The sequence below is a fragment of the Magnolia sinica genome, chromosome 12 (genome assembly GCF_029962835.1).
Source record: "Magnolia sinica isolate HGM2019 chromosome 12, MsV1, whole genome shotgun sequence".
Classification (NCBI taxonomy): Eukaryota; Viridiplantae; Streptophyta; class Magnoliopsida; order Magnoliales; family Magnoliaceae; genus Magnolia; species Magnolia sinica.
In genome coordinates this window covers 78,862,003-78,884,052 of record NC_080584.1, presented here as the reverse complement: position 1 = coordinate 78,884,052, position 22,050 = coordinate 78,862,003, and the positions used below count along the sequence as shown (strand labels likewise).

At 41.7% G+C, this 22,050-nt stretch overlaps 2 protein-coding genes across 2 annotated transcripts; both read left to right on the top strand.

Moving 5' to 3' along the window:
- Window positions 1–1,858: 1,858 nt before the first annotated feature.
- On the top strand, window positions 1,859–4,774 carry LOC131221831 (G-type lectin S-receptor-like serine/threonine-protein kinase At2g19130). Its single transcript, XM_058217131.1, has one exon. The coding sequence runs from the start codon at window positions 1,910–1,912 to the stop codon at window positions 4,403–4,405; it is 2,496 nt and encodes an 831-aa protein (XP_058073114.1). The 5' UTR covers window positions 1,859–1,909; the 3' UTR covers window positions 4,406–4,774.
- A 14,647-nt stretch (window positions 4,775–19,421) lies between these two features.
- On the top strand, window positions 19,422–20,687 carry LOC131220300 (uncharacterized mitochondrial protein AtMg00810-like). Its single transcript, XM_058215249.1, has 2 exons — window positions 19,422–19,571; window positions 19,707–20,687. Exons 1-2 carry the CDS (start codon window positions 19,422–19,424, stop codon window positions 20,685–20,687), a joined length of 1,131 nt encoding a protein of 376 aa, XP_058071232.1.
- The last annotated feature ends 1,363 nt before the right edge of the window (window positions 20,688–22,050 follow it).

Sequence of the window (22,050 nt, the reverse complement as noted above, 5' to 3'; positions counted from 1 at the left end):
CTCCAAATTTGAGAATTCAATGATGATTGGTCGGATAGATATCATCTCATTCTTACTAAGGGCTTGATTGGATGCTTGTAATTGGAATACAGTGACATCTAAATTACATGGTGAATGGAATTAATGTGAATTTGGTTGTATTTGGATACTTGCAATTAGAATACACTAGAATTTAAAAGTTGTTTTTGGATGCCTGTAATTGGAATACATTAAGTAAATCTGTTTTAATACTCTCAAATTAGTTTATGTGGCATTTAAACTAATAATTATAATAAGCTCACCAAAATATATACTTGGCAAAAAACTAAAGAAATTCTAAGCCTTGGGTGAGCCATAAAAGTGGCCCGCTTTTTAAAATCCAACTAATATTAATATTTTCACTCGTATCTCAGCCCTTCTAGAGGATTTCAATTTACATTATTTTGTTGGATTTCATTTCGCTTTGGTTCCGATTGCCACTATTTACCAATAACCAAATGCCCCTTTTCATCCATGTGCATCCATTTACCACTAATTACATTCAAACTTTCTTTTGACTGAAATTTAAAGCTGATGGGAGATATTCCACTAGGCAACCTCTCCTAGGAGTATCAAGCTACTTTAGCTTAGCACCAAACAAAACTTTATAATTACGTTAATCCGATATAGGTGTGATTCTGTTACCATGGCTTGCTCCTAGTTATGTGAATGAATGAATGGTTTAGATTGATGATTAATCACCTCTTGTGTCATTTAAAGGGTTTGGAACATCCCCAAGAAGGTGGGGAAGTAAGCAGAACCTTCCTTTTTTTCTAATATTTATTACCATTCCTTTAAAAAAAAAAAAAAAACTTAATTATTGAATAGTTCTTGTGTTATGCAAGAAGGTTCCAAAATTTGAGACTCGACCTGAGTTGACTCAATATTTAATAACTATAAATTAGAAATACTAACATAGTTAAATCTAATAGTAGCACACTACATAAGGCACTGTTTAAGTGCATTTTACCTCTGGTAGGGATAGTTGGTTTGCTTCCCTTGTTCGGTTCCAGTTCTATCAAGTCGGCTCAATGAGTCTTCTTGGCATAGTGTTGAGTCATCTTCAAGTTCCTTGATATGTATTAATATATCATTGTCTAACAACTTGAACTTCTAGAGCAAATGATTATTTGATATGGTATTAGAGGAGACAGGTTTTTGAATCTCCTATAGGGACCAAGAAAATTAAGTCCAGCCAAGGGATTGAGAAATCACGCATGGTGTGAGTGTCCTTCCACCCACCTTCACCTAACATGTTCCTGTGCATAGCTCCACCCTGCACATGCCACAGACTGCTGAAGTCCCTTGGGATACATTGATATACCATCAGAAGTCACATCCACGACAGAGTTTTCTAGCGAATCAGTACTGAGTTTCTGGCGACTCGGCTCAAATTCTCACTGAGTTGAGTTGATCTAAACAAGTTTTGAGTCGAGCCAGTGAATATAAAAACTATGCATGCAAGGACTCAAGATTGAATTTTCAGGTATTTTTTAACTATGATACATGCAAAGCACGAGAAGACATTCTCGGTATTTTGTAACATGGTTTTTTTTTTTTTTTTTCCGGCTACCAAATTTCAGCTTAAAACCACCCATCAATCCTTGGCTTCCAGTGACTCGGATTGAAATCTCACCGAGTCAAGCTGACTCAGACGAGTTCAGAGTCGACTCAGCGAGTTTTAGAACTTTGGCACGAGCACAACACGGCAAGACAAACTCCACATTGACCATGTCTAGAAGGGTGTTTCAGCCGCAAAATTTGAACTTTGAAGAACCAGTCAACCATGGTAACCAAGGGGTATTTAAGTAATTTTAACTTCGCACTTCAATACCAGGAAACCTCCTTTCAAGCACCTCATCGTATCTTCTCCTCCCTACATATATCTTGCATGTCCATGCATGTTTCAGTAGGCATGGATACCAGAAGAAGCATGCCATCTCTCTCTCTCCTCCTCTTCTTCATCCTTTCTCTCAAGGCCCACCTCTCCAATGGTTTAGATTCCATCACCCCAACTCAACATCTTAGTTGGCCCCATAACCTAACCTCCCAAGGTAGGATATTTGAACTGGGTTTCTTCACACCAGGCAAATCCCAGAAGTACTACATAGGCATCTGGTACAAACAGATCTCAGAACAAACAGTTGTCTGGGTAGCTAACAGAGAAAAGCCCCTCCCAAATCCCTCCAATTCAATCCTAACAATTGCAGAAGATGGCAATCTAGTCCTCCTCAGCACCTCGAAATTTCCAATCTGGTCCACCAATCTAACATCCAAGCCGTTGAACTCGACTGTTGTGGTCCTCCGAGATGATGGAAATCTAGTTCTGAGAGACCGGTCCGATCCGTCTGTCCTGCACTGGCAGAGCTTTGATCACCCAACTCATACATGGCTGCCTGGAGGGTGGCTTGGTTTGAACAAGGTGACGAAGGAAAACCAACGGCTTACTTCATGGAAGAACTCCGAAGATCCGGCCCCTGGGCCATTCTCTCTCTCAATAGACCCGAACCGAAGCACGCAGTATTTTTTGATGTGGAATGGGACTCAAAATTACTGGACTAGTGGGGATTGGGATGGAAATATTTTCAACTTAGTACCCGAAATGACATCGAATTATATATACGATTTCAGCTTCAATGAAACCAAAGAGAGGAAGTTTTTCACATACTCGGTGAGAAATGATTTCATCCTTTCAAGATTCGTGATGGGTTTTTCAGGCCAAATTCAACAGTTTTCATGGCTGAAAAACTCACATTCATGGAATCTGTTCTGGTCTCAGCCAAGATCTCAGTGTAAGGTTTATGCTCTTTGTGGGGCCTTTGGGAGCTGCAAAGAGGAGAGCTCGTCGTTCTGTACGTGCTTGCAGGGTTTCGAGCCAAAGTCTCCGAATGACTGGAATTTGAGTAGTTGGTCAGGTGGGTGCAAGAGGAAAACTCCTTTGAGGTGTGGGCAGAATGTGTCTTTTGATGGTGAGAAAGACAGGTTTTGGAATTTGTCCGGCATGAAGCTGCCAGACCACAATCGATCTTTGGCAGTTGGGAGTGACAGAGAATGTGAATTGGCTTGCTTAAATGACTGTTCTTGCACTGCTTATGCTTTCAAGAGCAGGTGTTTGATATGGAATGGAGAATTGTTAGATCTGAAGCAGTTGTCTGGTGGAAATGTTGACGAAGGCACTCTTCATCTCCGTCTTGATCCCTCTGAAATGAAGTTTTCGGTCAGTAGGAAGGGAACCATTACATGGGCTGTTGTAGGCGCAGTTGCAGGAGCTGTTTTTCTATTGGGTATTGCACTGTTTTTTATTTGGAGGCGACGGTGGCAACTGAATATGGTATGTTCGGATGCAGTTCAAGGCTCTTTGACTGCATTTAGCTACCGAAGTCTGCAGATGGCAACGAAGAACTTCTCAGAGAAATTAGGCGGTGGAGGTTTCGGTTCTGTTTTCAAAGGGACTTTACCTGATCAAACAACTGTGGCAGTGAAGAAGCTTGAAGGGCTTCGGCAAGGAGAAAAGCAGTTCCGGACGGAGGTTAGCACAATCGGGACGATCCAACACGTTAATCTCATCCGCCTTCGTGGGTTTTGCTCGGAAATGGCTAAAAGGCTGCTTGTCTATGATTACATGCCAAATGGGTCTTTGGATTCTCATCTGTTTGGTAAGAATTCCAATGTCCTGGATTGGCCAACGAGGTATCAGATTGCGATTGGGACGGCAAGAGGAATATCTTATCTTCATGAGAAATGCAGAGACTGTATCATACATTGCGATATTAAGCCAGAAAACATACTTCTGAATGGTGGGTTCTGTCCCAAGGTGGCTGATTTTGGTCTGGCAAAGCTTGTTGGACGGGAATTCAGTCGGGTTTTAACAACCATGAGAGGAACAAGAGGCTATCTTGCTCCTGAATGGATTTCAGGCCTTGCAATCACGCCAAAAGCCGATGTCTACAGCTATGGGATGATGGTTTTCGAGATCATTTCAGGGAGGAGGAATACAGAGCAATCGGCGGTTGGGGAAACAGTCTTTTTCCCGATTTGGGCTCTGAGAAAAATCATGGATGGTGAAATCCATTGCTTGTTGGATTACAGATTGGAGGGAAATGCGAACATGGAAGAGCTTGGTCGAGCTTGCAGAGTTGCAGGCTGGTGCATTCAAGACGACGAGAATGACAGGCCGTCTATGGGGCAGGTTATTCAAATCTTGGAGGGTGTTTTGGAAGCAAACGTCCCACCGGTACCGAGATCGCTTCAGATTCTCGCAGAAAATCAGAACGTGGTTTTCTTCTCCAACTCTTCACCGGCGGCTTCTCAAAGCTCTGAACTGCCAAGCAATTCATCAACGAATTCACAGTCCAAAAGCGTGTCGTCAGCAAGTTCCAAGGAGTAGAGATTGTCATGGAGAGATCTCAACATCTCAAATTCCAATTCAAATCATCGCGCAGAAATTAGTTTCTTATAGTAGCTCTGTCTTCTTCAGTTTCTCTCTATATATAGGCCACGTTTGGATGTTCAATTGAATTCAATCGTGATATTTCAGTTGAACAGGGCAGATGTTGGTTCCCTATTTGAGGTTTAGATTGTTTTAGGTCCAACTTGAAATCATGGAACTAAGTTACTTGTTCTGTATCTACAGATTATCACGTTTCAGTTGAATTGAGTATCCAAACGCGCTATAGGTTTCTTTGAAATCCTTTGGTTATAACAGCAACATGCGATTGTCCTGTTTTATATTACTATTGGGGTTCTATTATTTTGATCTCTTCTAGTTTGAGTTTCTTTGAATTGAAAATCCAGACTGCACATCTGGTGGGCCCACGATAAATGGGCGATTGCCCAAAATCCGATCCATTCAGACGATCCTAACATTTAAATTTAGGATGAGAAATAAAAAATTTAAAAAAAAAAAGAATAAAAATAAAAAACAATCTACTTGCATTTTTGGCCATGTTATGATATAGCAGTTGGGATTGTGTTAGGTTTTTGCAGAGTTTAAAAGATGTGTCCCATGGATGAAGGGTATCTATAATCGCACTCATCAACTATAATTATAGCTGTTTGATGAGTGCATCTGAGCTTTCAGCAGGTGGGACCCACGTGCCAACTATTACCCATATAGGACATCTGAGCCTTCAGTAGGTGGGACCCACCGTTTTGATAATCTGGACCTAAAGCAGGCCGGTCCACTCTATACATTGAATATGGAAGCATGGTACATCTCATGAGTTGACCACCCGGGTTTTTGCACCAGGTCATCCTCGTGGTGGGGCCCACCAGAGGCAGTTTGTGAGGTGGTAGTTGGCGTATCATGGCTCTCTAAAATCTTAGCACTGAAGTGTTTTTACGTCCATAGCATGAGCCGGGGCAAGGATGCAGCTTGAATTCAGGTTGACCCAAACCCAATTGACCCAATGATGGGTCGGGCCGGGTTGTCAAGGTCTGCGAATTGGGTTCAGGTCAATCAAATTGAGGCCGGGTTGTCAAGGTCTGCGAATTGGGTTCAAGGTCTGCGAATTGGGTTCAGGTCAATCAAATTGAGGCCGGGTTGTCAAGGTCTGCGAATTGGGTTCATGGTGTTTGTGTTAGGTTGGGCCAGTTTATGTCGAGGGTGGAGAAGTTTGGGTTGGTGATGCAGGGATGAACACAACGAGGTCGATCACTGTCTTTCTCAAGGACAACTATTCTAAATTAATGGAGTTTCTTGGATTTCTCACGTAAACTTATCAAATTCATGAGGAAATATCAAGATAAAGAAATTCTAAAAATTTCATAAATTGATTAATGATTGAATAAATGAGTTTACACCCCTTAAATAGGTATACTAAGCCATGGAAGAAGTTTCGGAATCAAAATACAACTAAAAAAAATTGTGACTTAACTATAACTAGTAAACTAACTTAATATTTATAGATGGCTGTGATTACTACTAGTGCGCAAGGTTTTGCCCAAAAATAGTGTCCTAATTGGCTTCACCATACATGTTGGGCGCAACTTCTAAAGCCGAACTGATGAAGAGTAATAATCAAACTAAAACTTATTATAAATAGTAAAAATGGAATTAAAACAAGGATTCGTCCGTCGATATTTTGCAAATCCAGTGTGCACAACTAGGCACAACGTGCTTGGGTGGCTAAACTCATTGTACTCCAAAATCATATATGATAACTTCATTAACTCATTTTGGTTTGCAAAATATGTCCGTTTTAAGGCCCTGACGGTCCAGATCACTTCCGCCTCCGAATGGGCTTTTTCTCATACACCTTTACCATGAAACTGCCTGCGACCCGCTCTACATCAATTGAGAACCTCGGCTTGGAACTCGGCCGGTTTGCATGGTTGGTCCTCTTGAGGTAGGGTTGGGCTGTGGTTGAACCTTTTACCTAACCCAATCTGCCTGACTAGTACGTCCCCAATTCACCCACTTGACACGTGTAGAATGTCAGGGAAGTTTATCAGCTGAACACGGAAGAATCAGGAAGTCCAGTCACGCCATCGAGTTAGAAGTAAATTGGCTAGACTAGCCACCACTGACCAGTACTTGTCCTAGAATCTCATCGGTTTCTTTTGGGAGAACCATAAGCACTTGCCCTTTTGCTTCAGTTTTGTAGCCGAAGCCTCCCTCTCATGTACTTATTCTGGACCATTCATATGGTGGGCCAAAATGGATGGGTGATGGAAGACCCAGCCCTCGTGCTTCTTTGCTAGTGCTTGAACATTTGTATTTCTAGAATTTCAACTCCAATTATAATAAGCAAGTCCATTTTCCAGCAGGATGGCTGCAGCGGTGATCCGCCTCAGCTGGGCCAGGTAGCCCATGTCTGGCTTGCTTTGGATAAGTACACTAGGTTTGTCAACAAGCTTGGGTCGAGCTGGTCAAGGTATATCTAAGTTGGTCCATTGGAGTAAAACCTAGACCCCTGCCTGGCCTAGGCCATGACGGGCCGAACTAAAATAGGCATGAGCCTGATCCCAGCCACCCAAAGTGGCGCAAGATCGTGGCTGCAATGTGACAACCATCACTGAGATCTTGCAATGTGGCAACACGGCCAAGAGACCTATAGGAGAAGAAACTCAAGCCACCCACAAGGGAATGAGCTCAAGCCTCGAGTTTCTTGGCACCTCGAGCTGACCAGGTCGACCACTGCCAGGGCTGCACAAGTAACCCTAAGAGGATTAGGCCCCAAACTGGGAAGAATAAAGCCTTACCTAATCTTGGCCAAAGATTACCTAATCTTGACGAATATTACACTGACCGAGGCAAGCTTGACGACATCTTCTTGACAATTTCCCATGAGTCCAGACACTCTTCGGCGTATCCCATTAATACACGACGATTTCAGAACCGATTCTTTGATTAAAATTTACTAGCTAATTTAGGCATGCCGGCTGCCGTCCACCGACACCCCCTTATCCACATCTCCATTGTCCTTTGTAGTGGTGAGGGTGCTTCCACATTGACTATATATGTGGACCCAAATCTTGCAAAAAAAAAAAAAAAGTAATTATTTATTCTTTCCCTCCATCCAGGTTTATGTGACCTTAGCAACACGTTGGATGGAAAATAAAAATGACGGAAACATTATGGTAGATCTAAGAAGTTTTTAATGGTAATGACTTTATTTCCATACGGTGTGGTCCCCCATGGATCTTAGATCTGCTTCATTTACACCAAGTACTGTAAAATGATCTGGGAGAACGGATGGACGGAATGGATTGATAATATTTACATCATGGTAGGCCCCACATTAAGGGCCGTCCCTAATCCGCTCCCCAGCTCCTCCGCGTACGCCAAAAGGCATGTTTAATGGACCCCCATTTTCCTTGCCTTACGGAGGAGGAATTGTATGGTTGTGTGGACAGCACTTTCGCGGTGTATATACGAATTTTTATTCCGGAAAGGTGTTGTCCATTTTTTCGTAATCCAAACCAATGATATGATGAAAAAAGTGTAGATGGATAATTGAAAGATATTTATCTTATTAAAATATCTATTTTACTAGTATACTTTTCCACTTCAATATAGAACGTTTCTATATTTCTCTTCTAAACCGTCATTTATAGAATAAATAAAGTTTTCAAATTGATGATATCTTAAAATAGAGTTCATTATAAAATCATACCAATGGTGTGGATTTATGACTAGTGAGCTCAATCTATCATAATTTAAAACTCATATATAGTGCTGAAAGATGCGAGCCTCCTATCGTATGATTTAACACTTACATATAGTGCAGAAAAATGAGGGACTCCTAGCGTATGATTTCACCACGTAAGGTGCGCATCTCATGAAATGACGAAAATGCCCTTGTATTTATACCCAATCAAACTGAAGCTGAGATGCCTACTGATCATGCTGTGGCACTGACCGTGGGGCCCACCCTGATGTATTTCTTGTATATATAAATCATCCATCCGTTTTTCCATATCAGTTTAGGAAAAAAAAAAAAGAAGCAGAGCCAAATCTCAGGTGAACCACAATGTAGAAAACAGTGGTGATGGATCATTAAAAACTTCTCATGGGCCATAAAAGCTTTGGATCAAGCTGATATTTGTTTTTCTCCTTCATTCATGCCTTTGTGACCTTACCAACAGGTTGGATGGTAAATAAAATTTACGGTGGGCCCTGGCAAGTTTTTTTTTTAATGGTGACAGTTCAATCACCACTGTTTCACATGGTGTGGTCCACCTGAGATTTGGATCTGCTTCATTTTTTGGTTCACGTCCAAAAATGATCTGGAAAAGTGGATGGATTGAGTGGATATTCAGGACATGCATCAAAGTGGGCCACGATCAGGGCCGCACCTAATCTGCTCCTGATCATCAGGAAACTTCCCATCACAACTGGTCATGCGGATCTATCATCAGTGGATCGGACCGTCCATCTTGTGGGCTTTACTGTGGATAAGCCACGGTAAAAAAAAAAAAAAAAAAAACCATTGGTTAAACCTAGCCTTCGTACTGACTTTTTCCATTTTCAACGTGGACCCATGCCTAGCTGTTCCACGAGTGGGTCATCTACAACAGGGCCCACCAGACAGAGGATCCGGACTCACCAACAGGACAACCATTTGAACGGTGGAGAGTCAATGAACAAAGACTAGTTCATCTTGACCCGTGCTTAGTGACAGTTATCATGCCTTCGGCTAGAGGTGTACTCCAGTCTAGCTGAGCCGAGCTTATCTTGTGCTCGACTTGGATTGCTCAAGTCTCAGCTCATGTTTGGCTCGGCTCGGCCTTCGAGCTCGGAACAGCCGCTCGTGTTCGGCTCGGCCGAGTTCGAGCAGAGTTCGAGCCGAGTTCAAGCAGCAATGACAGACTTAGGGTTTAGGAAAATGGTTGGACGGTGGCCGTGCGGGTAAGGGAGGAGGGAGAGAGTAGAGAGATCGGATGGTGGCCATGCGGCAGTGCAGGTAAGGGAGGAGGAGGGAGAGAGATTAGTAGCGAGGGCCGTGCAGGTAAGGGAGGAGGGAGACAGTAGGGAGATTGGACGGCCATGCATTGGCACGGTCGTGCGGGTAAGGGAGGATGAGAGAGAGAGAGAGAGAGAGAGAGAGAGAGGTTAGCTTAGCCGACTGAGAGAAACAGGGAGGAAGAGAGGGTTAGGGAGGAGAGTCTAGGGTTCGGGCGGGCTAGGATGGTTTTTGAAAATGGGCAGGGTTTTTTTTTTTTTGAAAGGTATATATACCCTGTACCAAGTCAAGCTGAGTCGAACCAAGTCGAGCCGAGTTCGAGCAGTATTCGAGTCGAGTCAAGCTGGGGCAAGATTGAACTCATTTCGAGCTCCAAAAATCAGCTCGACTCGGTTCGAACTCAACTTCGATCTGAGTCGAGTCGAGTGAGCTACCGAGCTAACTCTGCTCGTGTACAGCCCTACCTTCGGCCAAAAAAGTAGAGATGCGATGAGCATAACCATTCATCTATGGGCCCACATCTCTTATTGATGTGAATTTGAATTTCTCTTGAGGTCTCGAGATATAGTGGTGAAAATTGGTCAAAATCAAATTTTCCTCTCCCTTAAAGAGAAGATTGGGAGGCATCTCCACCTTATATACGGATAACGTAGAATGCGATCAGAACCGTTGATCTGTTAGGCCACCATTTCAATAGACCATGCCCAATAAAATCGCAAAATTAATTTAAAAAAAATTCATCTGTCCATTTTTCTAACATCTAATGCAATAGCTATGTGGTATAGCTGTAATTTTTTTTTTAATCCATAGCCTCATTTACATTATGGCCCACTTATCAACCGTTTTATTAGGCAACAATATGTTTTCTAGTTGTATTTTTTCCCCCTCCAATTAAGGATTTGATTTTATCCATTGAAAGAATATGCAATAGAGAAAATCAATCAATTTTATTTTTTAAAAATTTTCATGGTATCAGATTATTTTATATAGATTTTTTTTTTATTTTTTTCAGCTAAGTTGGTGTTAGGTATGCGATTGATAAGATAAGTGGCAGTTAAAACACATTCTCCTAAAAAAGATAGTGGAAGAGGTGAGCCCGAAATTTCGGGCCACCTTAAGAAGATGTCTATGTTTACATTCAGCATGCCGTTTGTTGATGTGTCTCAACACATATATGCTGATGAATGAGTGTTCATGAAAAATATATTAGAATTTTTTAAGAAAGAAATTTAATTCCATTACAATTGAAAAATACATTGTTGCCTAATACGTTTTGATTGTCCAAAAGCACCAAGAGATGTAGTGCTGACTCGCTTGCGTTCATCTCCTTAATCAATCTGTCTATTGAATATTCTAATGTTGTAATTTGACTCATTTGTAGAGTTGGGGATTTCAGTGTCATGTTAAACATAAGTGTCCTGTTTTATTTTCAACCAAATTTTTTTTCCCCTCCATAATAGCCCTTGAAAAGCTTCTCAATCTGAGGATCTTCTCAGAATTCCCAAACAGAGAAATTAGCAATAAGAAATTTTGTCAGTAGACACTCCCACATGCAAAATCAGCCCCAATTTTGAGAATGCAATGATGGTAAGTTGGACAGATATCCTCTTATTCTCACTAAGGGCTTGATTGGATGCTTGTAATTGGAATATAATGAAATCTAAATTATATGCTAAATGAAATTGGTGTGAATTTGAATCCTTAATTGTGTTTGGATACTTACAATTAGAATACACTGGAATCTAAAAGGTATGTTGTTGGGGAAACAGTGAAATCACACAGAGATGAATCTAGGATAGCAATCTAAAAGCAATAAGCAAAAAGGAAGGAGAACACAATAATTTAACGTGGAAAACCCTTTCGAGAAAAAATCATGATACAAAGCGATAAAAATTCACTATGAAAGCAGAAATTGCAAAGAAAGAAGGCTTACTCGATTCGAACAACCTCAAATCTCACCTTTGCTACAATCCTTTGAAACCTTAGAATTATTTAGAAACCCTTGGAATGCATTCTAATCCCATATACACACACACACACACACACACACACACACACACACACACACACACACAGAGCCTTGGAAAGAATCCTAAACGAAATAAAAAATAAATTCCGCAATTTAACAGTTTTGTGAAAAAAATCTGCGTAAAATCTAATTAGATTTAAGACATTAAATACAATAATCTCTACCATGTCTTCAATCTTCAAATGTGTAGCTCATTGTCCTCTTCTCTTATCTCTGCATTGCATCATAACTTCATCAATACTTCTCGTGCATACTCCGTCTTCCTTTTACGTCATCACCAAGCTTAGAGAAGTTGCACAAAACTTAAACTTCTCTATAGGAACAACCTTGGTGAGCATGTCTGTCGAATTCACGCTGGCGTGAATCTTCTCCAAAGTTATGCTTCCTTCTTCAAGCACTTGTCGGATAAAGTGGTAACGAACATCAATGTGCTTAGTACGAGAGTGATAAACAGAAAATTTAGCCAAATTTATAGTGCTTTTACTATCACAATTAATTGGCACGGCTTTCTGCTAAAGCCTCAATTGATTTATCATGCCCCTTAACTAAACACCTTACTTAAACGCTTCTGTTACTGCCATATATTCTATTTCGGTCGTGGAAAGAGCCACTACAAACTGAAGCTTCGACATCCAACTAATTGCTTCACCCGTTAGAACAAATGAGTATCATGAAGTTGACTTTCTGAAATCCACACTACCTGGGTAGTCTGAATTCACATAGCCTACCAACTTTGCCAATGTCTTCTCAAAAGTTAAGACGTAGTATTTTGTATATCGAATGTATCGAAGTATCCATTTCACTGTTTCTCAATGTTACTTGTTGGGGTTTGACATGTATCTGCTCACAACACTGACTACCTGCGAATGTCTAGTCTTGTACAAACTATGACATACATTAAACTACCAACCGTATTTTAATACGACACATGAGACATAACCTGTTTTTCCTCATTTGATTTAGGACATTGTTCTGAGGAAAGCTTGAAGTGAGTCGCATGAGGAACGCTCATCAACTTTGTCTAGTCCATCTCATACTTGATCAGCATCTTTTCAAGGTATTTTGGTTGTGATAACCAAAGTCAGCTTCTCTTCCTGTCTCTATGAACATCTATGCCGAGAACCCTTTTTGCAGCTCCCAAATCTTTCATCTCAAATGTCCTTGATAACTGAGTCCTCAGTAAGTTGATTTCAGACATGTCATGACTGACGATCAACATATCATCTATATACAATAGTAGGATAATGAATTTGACATCACTCAATGTCTTGTAATAAACACAGTGATCGTATTTACTCTGAATAAATTTTTGACTCATCATGAAAGAAACAAAATTTTATACCATTGCCTAGGCGACTGTTTTAGGCTATACAACAACTTCATTAACTTGCAAACTTTTTTCTTTGCCCCTTTAATTTCATAGCCTTCTGGTTGCTTTATGTAGACATGTTTTTCCAACTCTATGTTCAAGAATGCAGTCTTAACATCCATCTGTTCCAGCTCGAGATCGTATTGAGTAACTAACGCCAACATGAATCTGATAGATACTTGTGTAACCACCAGTGCGAATATCTCTGTGAAGTTGATTCCTTCTCTCTGATCATATCCCTTCATTACCAGCCTCGCTTTGTATTTGTCCTGTTTCCTTTTGAATAATCATTTGCATCTGATTGCTTTTCGACCCATTGAAAGCTCTACCAGTTTTCATGTGTTGTTTTTGTGTAATGAGTTTATCTCATCGTCTATAGCTACCTTTCACTTTTTTACATTATGCTCATTAAGAGCCTCCTGAATAGTAGATGGGCCCCCCTTATCTGTAATGAGGACATATGCAATATTAGAGTCATCCTCGTATCTTGCCGGTAACCTACGATCACGCGGTGGGTTTCTGTAACACCCTGAATTGGTATTACTATAGAGATCTAAATAACTTTATACATGTGTGAGAACACATGTAATTTAAACAACACACCTTCATCCAACTATTCACAAACTATCCATCTTAACCATTAGATTCAGAATATGATAGCCACAAAGTACTTGCAAGGTACTTCGAGTTGACCTTTGACCATTCAACCTAAGATTACACCAACAATGGTGATCAAACCCCTAATCAATATAAATATAAACATAATCCAATCTCTTAACTCGGCCCTAAATCAACTTGATCAATTCACATTGTAATCATAGAATGGGTTTAATTGAGCAATCGATGTCGAGATCTGCATGTAACTCAATCATGCATAAATTAAACCAATCATTTTAACATCAAGACTTGTCATCAAATATACTGTCCATTAGGCCAACAACACCCCGTAAAGCGATCCACTGCCTAATCATACTAATCAAACAATCTAAATGTATAGCCAAACATTAAAGTCCACTTGGATGGATAGTGGAACTACTAGAGTTATCAACAAATGATTACCAAATCAATCATTCAAATTCACCTGAATAATCCTAAGAGATCCTAAAACCGTATATTGATGATTTTTACATCATAGGATCCTAAAAGGACTAAATGATCATTTATTCCGTTTTAATCGAATCATCCAACCATGGATCCTTGGGAAGAAACCCCGTGGTCACTTCATCTCCGATTCAAAGCCAATCTGACCATTGATTTAGGAGTCCAACTATACACCTACACCTTGGAAACCCAAGGAAACCATAGATCATCGATTTATGACAAATCGATGATTTGGAATCCAACCAAACATTACCAAAATGCCCTAACACAAGAATAAACTCGAAGATGAATTCAGAAAAAAGAATAAACTTGAAGACGAATTCAGAAAAATTAAAATATAATGTAAGTGGACTACTAGCACACTTAATGTATGAATTAGAACTGATCCAACCATCGAATCGACGAAATGGCCACTTAACGGCTGATATTTTAGTAGATATGGTCCCCCTAAGCATGTGAATTGCCTAATAAATGGACGGTGCAGATTGCACCATACATCTTCATGGACCCCACTTTAAATCATGCACATGCACTGAACCATGTGCACTGGCCGTACATGGGAAGTAAATTCGGTCTTGAAAATTTCAGATTTTCCTCCAAAAGTTCCTGCCCGTCTCGAATTCAAACAAGGCCGTTTATCTGATGCTGATGATGGCCCACTATCAAACCCGTCTCCATGATACAGACCGTCCATCATGATCGGTGGGGTCCACGACCCTAACCATGGCGAAATCCATGGTCAAAAGACCCCCACTCACGCTCGGTCAGTGACCAGTCGAACGTTGCAAAAAGAGGACTGCTGACGAGGAGAGACAACCACGTCTGCGGTGGAGCTGGAAATTCCAACCGTTGGAATTCATCGGACGGAAGCCACGCGCGTAACAGGAGCCTCGTCACCCCTACAGTTTCCTGGAATGGCTACCTAAGTAGAAAAAGGCAGAAGAATAACTTCCATTTCTGGCTGGCACGATCTCCACTCTTCTCCGGCTTCTGGAAGATTCGTCCGAGCCATCTGGGACGTCCAAGATAGGTTTGCCAAGCGTTCCTCCTAGGGAACGAGATAATGAGGAGAAATTAGAGCGGCAGGGAGTTCTCACCTATGGTGCCCTATCTTAACCAACGGTCCACCTTTCACCGTGAGATGGACCCCACACGCCTTTTGGGAAGAATCTGAGCCATCTAAATGGACTAGATCAGTAGATCATTTGGTCGCCATAAAACTACCATCGCCAAGGTGCTCATCTTCTCCAAATCAGTCAAGAACCCACCTTCTTTAAAGATGACCCTATCTCTAATCCGAGACGTCCATCGTGTGGCCCACCCCATCTAATATCCATCAAAGTTTAGTTTAGGAGTCTATACACAAGATCGGAGGCACGGTGAGACGCTGATGGCGACCGTTCTCGGTGGCTTTACGTTAACCAATGCACAAACCTTCATGATTATTGGTAGAACCATCCAGAAACGGAAAGGCTATAAGTAGTCGCGCGTTAGGGCGAATCTCAAGAAAAAACAAGAAAAAAGAAAGAAAGAAATAAAGGAAATAGAGAGAGAGAGAGAGAGAGAGAGAGAGAGAGAGAGAGAGAGAGAGAGATGGAGTGTCTGCCGCCACTGGAACGAGTTGTAAGTCTGATTGCAGCTCGACTCGGCCTGAGTCGTTCACAGCAGAGAGAGAGTAGGAAGGAGAGAAGATAGAAAGAGAGAAGGGAGAAGGGAGAGAAAGAGAGGAAAGGCAATGCCAGCCTCTGTTACGAGCTCCCAGTAGACCGCCTGAGACTTCTCGGACTCGCCTCGGACCCTTTTTCACTCAGTTGGAAACCCCACTACAACGCAGGTAATGGAACTGAAACCTACCTCTGTCTTAAACACTTACCAAACTAATCAGTATCCGACCCAACTCTCTGTTATATCAGGCCGTTTTGCCTCAAAACGACAACCATAACCAAGTCAGGAAGATGAGTTTTTGATTCCAACGAACTCGGAGAACGACGTCCCTTTCAGCATCCAAACGACGTCCCTGATCAAGGTACCCACATCTGTTTCCTCTCAGTTTCAGGATTCTTTCACCAACTCAGTTGATGGAGTTCTCAGCCATTCCCAACTCAGTCACAAGTTGGGTGAATTAGATCCACACTTCAGGGTGAAAACCCTGATCTTAATCCATGGCTGAGATCGGTTTGCCTCGAGCAATGATCAGCACCTGGAATCAGTCTCAGATATGTTCACAAAGTTGCACGTTGCTAGTCGAAAAGACTTGACTGAGTCGAATCACCAATGAGTCCGTGACTCAGGACCATTTCAGGCTCAAAAGACCTGACTCAGTTGGGTCTGGGAAGTAACTCGCCCCAGTCAGCTAGAAGCCCAACCATGGGCATCCCGGATTTGCCCCGGTTTTCCAACTGAGTTGACTCTATACTTAGTAATGGGCTGACTCGGCCAGTTTCCTGACTGAGTTATGCTGACTTCAATCACCTATGGGTGATTTGGGTAGCATTCGTGTAACACGCTGTACCTCTGGTGCACTGGTGTTACCCTTTAAACCACAATTATTAAAACTCAAGACCCGTCAACCTAATGACTTAACACGCACTGGGTAGGATTTCCAAGCAACGGTGAGACAATCTACCATGACTTTGAAGACTCAGTTTACACTCCACACCAATTAAAGAGGTAAGCAGGATCGAATCACTTAAGCTCAATCAGTTTCTAAGACCGTATGTGTTAGCAGTACTCTGGAAACTCAATCCACGGGAGTCAGAGGATAACCAACAAAGCCCCCCTGTGTCTTATACATGTATTTAACTGTTGAAAACAAATATCGAAACCGTTTGACTGACAGATCACATCATGCAGGCCAAATACGGCTCCAAAAGGTGTATAGTGGCCCACTTGGGCCTCAGCCCCACCCCAAATCGGGCTGGGACCCTTATGTCTAGACGCTAAGACGATCGAGCGGGGCAGATCAACCACCAGAGTCACGATAGGCCCCTAAAAACTAGGTGCATGTACACCCAAATAATAATACACAAAGTGCACTGGACCACTACTTATGGTCAAAACATGGTTGACTGAACCCAATTACAAAACCGTTTGTTAAATGTCATTACCACCTCTCTTGAATATTCCGGAGTCTTTTGAAAACTTCTAGACATTTCTGAAAAATTCTAGAATTTTCTAAAATCTTTCAGAAACTTCTAGAGTTTGATAGAGTTTTCTTGACTCTTCCGCAATGTTCCGGACTATGCTAGAACCTTTCGGATTCTCTTAGAATAATCCGGAATATAATAGAACCTTATAGGATATCTGGAAGCTTCTAGAACTCTTTAGAGTTATATTGATTCTAGAATCTTCCATAGCTCTCTATAAATATGGGGAGAGCCTCATTATGTATATAACACCAACAACAAAGAGTGAGTTCACGAGTGAAAGCAAGGTGTCCAAGTATTAAGACTTCAAAAGAGTTTTTCTTGTGTGTGAGAGTTGTCATTCAAGAGTGATAGTTTGTGAGTGTTGTAAAGCATACCATTGTTGTGTATAAATATTTGTAATAAATAAAATTACATTTACTTGTCATGTCCAACTCCTCAATTTGGTATCAGAGCGAGGTTTGGTCGGGATCCGTTTTCTAAGGTGATCGTGCACAGTTTGGAGACTGTGAAGTTTGTTGGCTTGCTTGGTAAAGGGAGTGATAATCACACCAAGTCACGATGGCGGATCTTGTGAACATAACATGCGGAGTTACGAAGCTTAACAACAATAACTATCAAAGTTGGAAGAGTCACATTAAGTCCTACCTTGAACGGCAGGACTTGTGGGAGGTTGTTAATGAGAATGAGATTACTCCACCTCCTAAGAAAAATGCTGAATCACTCCAAAAGTGGAAGATTAAGGCTGGGAGGTAATGTACGTGCTCAAGTCAACCATCGAGGATGAATTGCTCGTGCGAATCAAGGATGATGACACACCCAAGATGGCATGAGACACCTTTGCATCATTGTTTCCAAAAACAAATGATGCTCGACTTCAATATTTGGAGAATAAGTTAATGTCCACCACCCAAGGAAATAAGTCGATAAGCGAATACTTTACAGGTGTGAAGGATTTATGCCGAGAAATTTCAAAATTGGATCCTAAAGCAAATATTCATGAGGAAAGAATGAGGAGGATCATTATACACGGGTTGAAGCCCGAGTATAATACTTTTATCACGGCAATACGAGGTTGGCCTACTCAACCTACTCTCATAGAGTTGGAGAATTTGTTGGCCAATCAAGAAAGTTTATGTAAACAAATGGTTGGAGCATCGATAAACAAGGAAAATGAAACATTCTACTGTAATAATAAAAAAGGCGGACATCGACAGCAAAACAGAAAGGGCAAATAAAGTTAGCAGAACTTTGGAAAGTCCAAGAAGAGAGAAGCATAAGGAAGAAGTCCTCGGATAGGGGGAGTTCAATCCGACAACAACACAAATAAACGACGATCATCCGTATCTCGAAGGTGTGATATAGAGTGTTTCAATTGCGGCAAGAAATGTCACTTTGTAAAAAATTGTTGGTTCAAGAAAAAATCAGTCGAAGGTAACTTGGTGACTTCTAGAAATCACCAAGAAGACAGTGAAGATGATTGGGACTTTCAGACATCCTTAGCAGTGTCTGAATCTATCAAAGGAGATTGTTCAGATAAAGAGATAGATTTTGACGAACCACTCAAGCAGTCTAACGCAGTCATTGACGAAGTAGCTGCTTCCTCAATAGTGACAAAGACTGGTGAAATAGCCCTTACCGCAGTTTCCAATCAAGGAGCTATCAACTACAGTGATGATTGGATCGTTGATTCAGGGTGCTATATATCTAGAAATGTTGTCTTTGATGAAACCTCATCATGGTGGTCACCACTGAAGGAGGAGCTGCCAAACTCTCAAGACTTAGAAGATGAATTGCATGAGAAGATGGAGGAGACAAGGGAAGGAGAAGAATCTCCTAGTTCAACTAAGGAGTTGATGCCTATAGCATGAGATGGTGAGTAAGTGCCTAATCTGTTTGGAACACTAGATAAATCGATGAGTCCATGGCAAACTAGAGTACATCAAAGTAGTCTAGAAGAGCTTTGCCCGAGTCAACAAGAGGGTGCGGTAGACAACCCACCACTTAGGAGGTTGACTAGATAAAGAAAGCTTAACCCAAGATACGTGGATGCTGCCTTAGCAGAAGAAGAGACTGTGAAAGAGCTAACGACATTTGAAGAAGCATCCCGAGACATAAAATGGCAGAAGGCGTTGGAAGAAGATATTAAGGCATTGAACCAAAATCAGACTTGGGAACTAGTTCTAAAACCCAAGGATGTGAAGTTGATATCATGCAAATGGGTATACAAAGTCAAGACTCACCCTGATGGATCAATAAAAAGGTACAAAGCTCGACTAGTGGCTAGAGGATTCTCACAAGAATATGGGTTGGACTATGATGAGACTTTTAGCCCAGTAGAAAAAATTATAATGGTGCGAGTATTACTAGCACTTGCAGCGAGCAAATCTTGGAAGTTGTGGCAGATGGATGTGAAGAATGCCTTTCTACATGGAGAAATTGATCAAGATATCTACATGGAGCAGCCAAGTGGTTTCCAGAGTAAAAGGCATCAAGATTACGTCTGCAAACTAAAGAAGGCCTTGTATGAGCTTAAATAAGCACCTAGGGCATGGTACGACAAGATAGGGGAATTTTTAGTGCAAAGTGGGTTCTCGGTGGCACCTGTGGACTCCAGTCTCTTTGTAAAATTTCAGGAAGGTAAACTAGCAATAGTGCTAGTATACGTGGATGACTTAATCATCACTGGAGATAATGACAGTGAGATTGAAAGGACAAGAGAGAACTTGTTTGTGCGATTCCAAATGAAGGAACTTGGAGAACTAAAGCATTTTATTGGGTTAGAGATTGACCAAAGCAACAAAGGCAGATTCCTCTGTCAGCAGAAGTATGCCAAAGACCTATTAAAGAAATATGGGATGCTTGAATGCAAGCCAATTGCCAAACCTATAGAGGTTAACGCCAGACTATGTTCGGAAGAAGGAAAAGACTTGGAAGATGTAACTATGTACCAACAAATAGTTGGTATTCTAATCTACTTTACATTATCACGACCAGATATAGCTTATGCAGTTGGTGTGGTTAGCCGGTTCATACAAATACCAAAGAAGCCGCAACTTGAAGCAGTATGTCAAATACTGAGGTATGTGAAGGGTACGATAGACCTTGGTCTATTATATAAGAAAAGTGGAGTATGCAAGATAGTTGGGTACTGCGATGCTGACTATGGTGGTGATCATGATACACGACGATCAACTACTGGATACGTATTCAACCTTGGCTCAGGAGCAATCTCTTGGTGTAGCAAGAGACAACCTACAGTATCTTTATCAACCACGGAGGCTGAATACAGAGCAATGGCGATGGCAGCACAAGAAAGCACATGGCTTATACATTTAATGAGGGATCTTCATCAACTAGATGATTATCCAATGATATTGCGCCGCGACAATCTATCAGCATTCTGCTTGGCTGAGAATCCAGTGTTTCATGCCAGGACTAAGTATGTGGAGGTACACTATCACTTCGTGAGAGAGAAGGTACTTCAAGAAGAAATCGAGATGAGTCATGTGAAGACCGATGATCAAGTTGCAGACATACTCACAAAAGGACTTAGCAATACTAAGTTCACCGAATTCAAAAAACAACTTGGCATGATGACCAAGGCAGAATTGTGAGAGTTGGTGCTGAGGGGGACTGTTAAATGTCATCACCACCTCTCTTAAATATTCCGGAGTCTTCCAAAAACTTCCAGACATTTTTGAAAAGTTCTAGAATTCTCTAGAATCTTCCAGAAACTTCTAGAGTTTGATAGAGTTTTCTTGACTCTTCCACAATGTTCCGGACTATGCTAGAACCTTCCGGATTCTCTTAGAATGTTCCGGAATATAATAGAACTTTATAGGATTTCTGGAAGCTTCTATAACCCTTTAGAGTTATATTGATTCTAGAATCTTCCATAGCTCTCTATAAATATGGGAAGAGCCTCATTATGTACATAACACATAAACAATAAAGAGTGAGTTCAAGAGTAAAAGTAAGGTGTCCAAGTATTAAGACTTCAAAAAAGTTTTTCCTTGTGTGTGAGAGTTGTCATTCAAGAGTGATAGTTTGTGAGTGTTGTAAAGTATACCATTGTTGTGTACAAGTATTTGTAATAAATAAAATTATATTTACTTGTCGTGTTCAACTCTTCATCCTACCACTCATTGTTTTAAAAACAATGGCCTTTGAGCTTCAAAGTGGGCCACCGTGGCCATTTTCCGGACGATCCAAGACGTCCATTCTCCTCGTGGGGTCCACCCACCCAAAACGGTATAAGGATTCGACCCCACGCATAGGGACTTGGGATTTGAGTCCCAACTGTCCATTCCCTTATCATGGGTTTAGGATTCAAAGGAGAGGGACCCCGGAGTGCTTCTCTTGCAAGGGAAACACCCCGTGAACCAATGGACCCAAGCTTTCACCGGCACAGCTGGGCGGGTCCTCTCATTGCCAGAAATGGCTAGGCAGGGCCATGAAGGAGCACCTGAGGCTTTCCTCTTTTAGGTTGGGGAGGGCAGCGACGCAGCCGCTGCCTCCTGAGGCCGCATTAAATCCAGTCGTCCTCTCCCTGCCTATATAAGGGAAGGTTCAGCCTACACAGAAAGAGAGGTAAGAAAGGTATGAAACAGAGAGAGAGAGAGAGAGAGAGAGAGAGAGAGAGGGGTCCGTGAGAAACCGACCGAGCCGAGTCAGTGTGAGCCCACGGCCACGCCACTTGAGTAGGAGAGAGTAAGAAAAGAAAGGAAGTAGGAGAAGGAAAGGTGGGTGTGCGCGTGACAGCTCGAGCTCGGGTCGGACCCGACTGAAACAGGTAGAACCTTCCCTCCACTTTTTAGGACTCTAAAATAAACTCAAACAAGAACTCCATCACACCTCAACCACACACGTTCATGGCTGACTAAACACCCATCAGCAAGGACTGAACGTATAGCCAAGGACAGGCTCTGTTTGAAACTGAAAGTAGCCTGCGCTCAGGCGCTGTTTTAAGGCCGAACA

What these genes read in the sequence shown, in the direction of transcription:
- LOC131221831 (XM_058217131.1), top strand. Translation starts at nt 1,910, where the DNA reads ATGTCCATGCATGTTTCAGTAGGCATGGATACCAGAAGAAGCATGCCA.
- LOC131220300 (XM_058215249.1), top strand. Translation starts at nt 19,422, where the DNA reads ATGGTGCGAGTATTACTAGCACTTGCAGCGAGCAAATCTTGGAAGTTG. An exon ending in GTAAAAGGCATCAAGATTAC is followed by an intron (nt 19,572 to 19,706) that starts GTCTGCAAACTA and finishes GTAAAATTTCAG; the next exon opens with GAAGGTAAACTAGCAATAGT.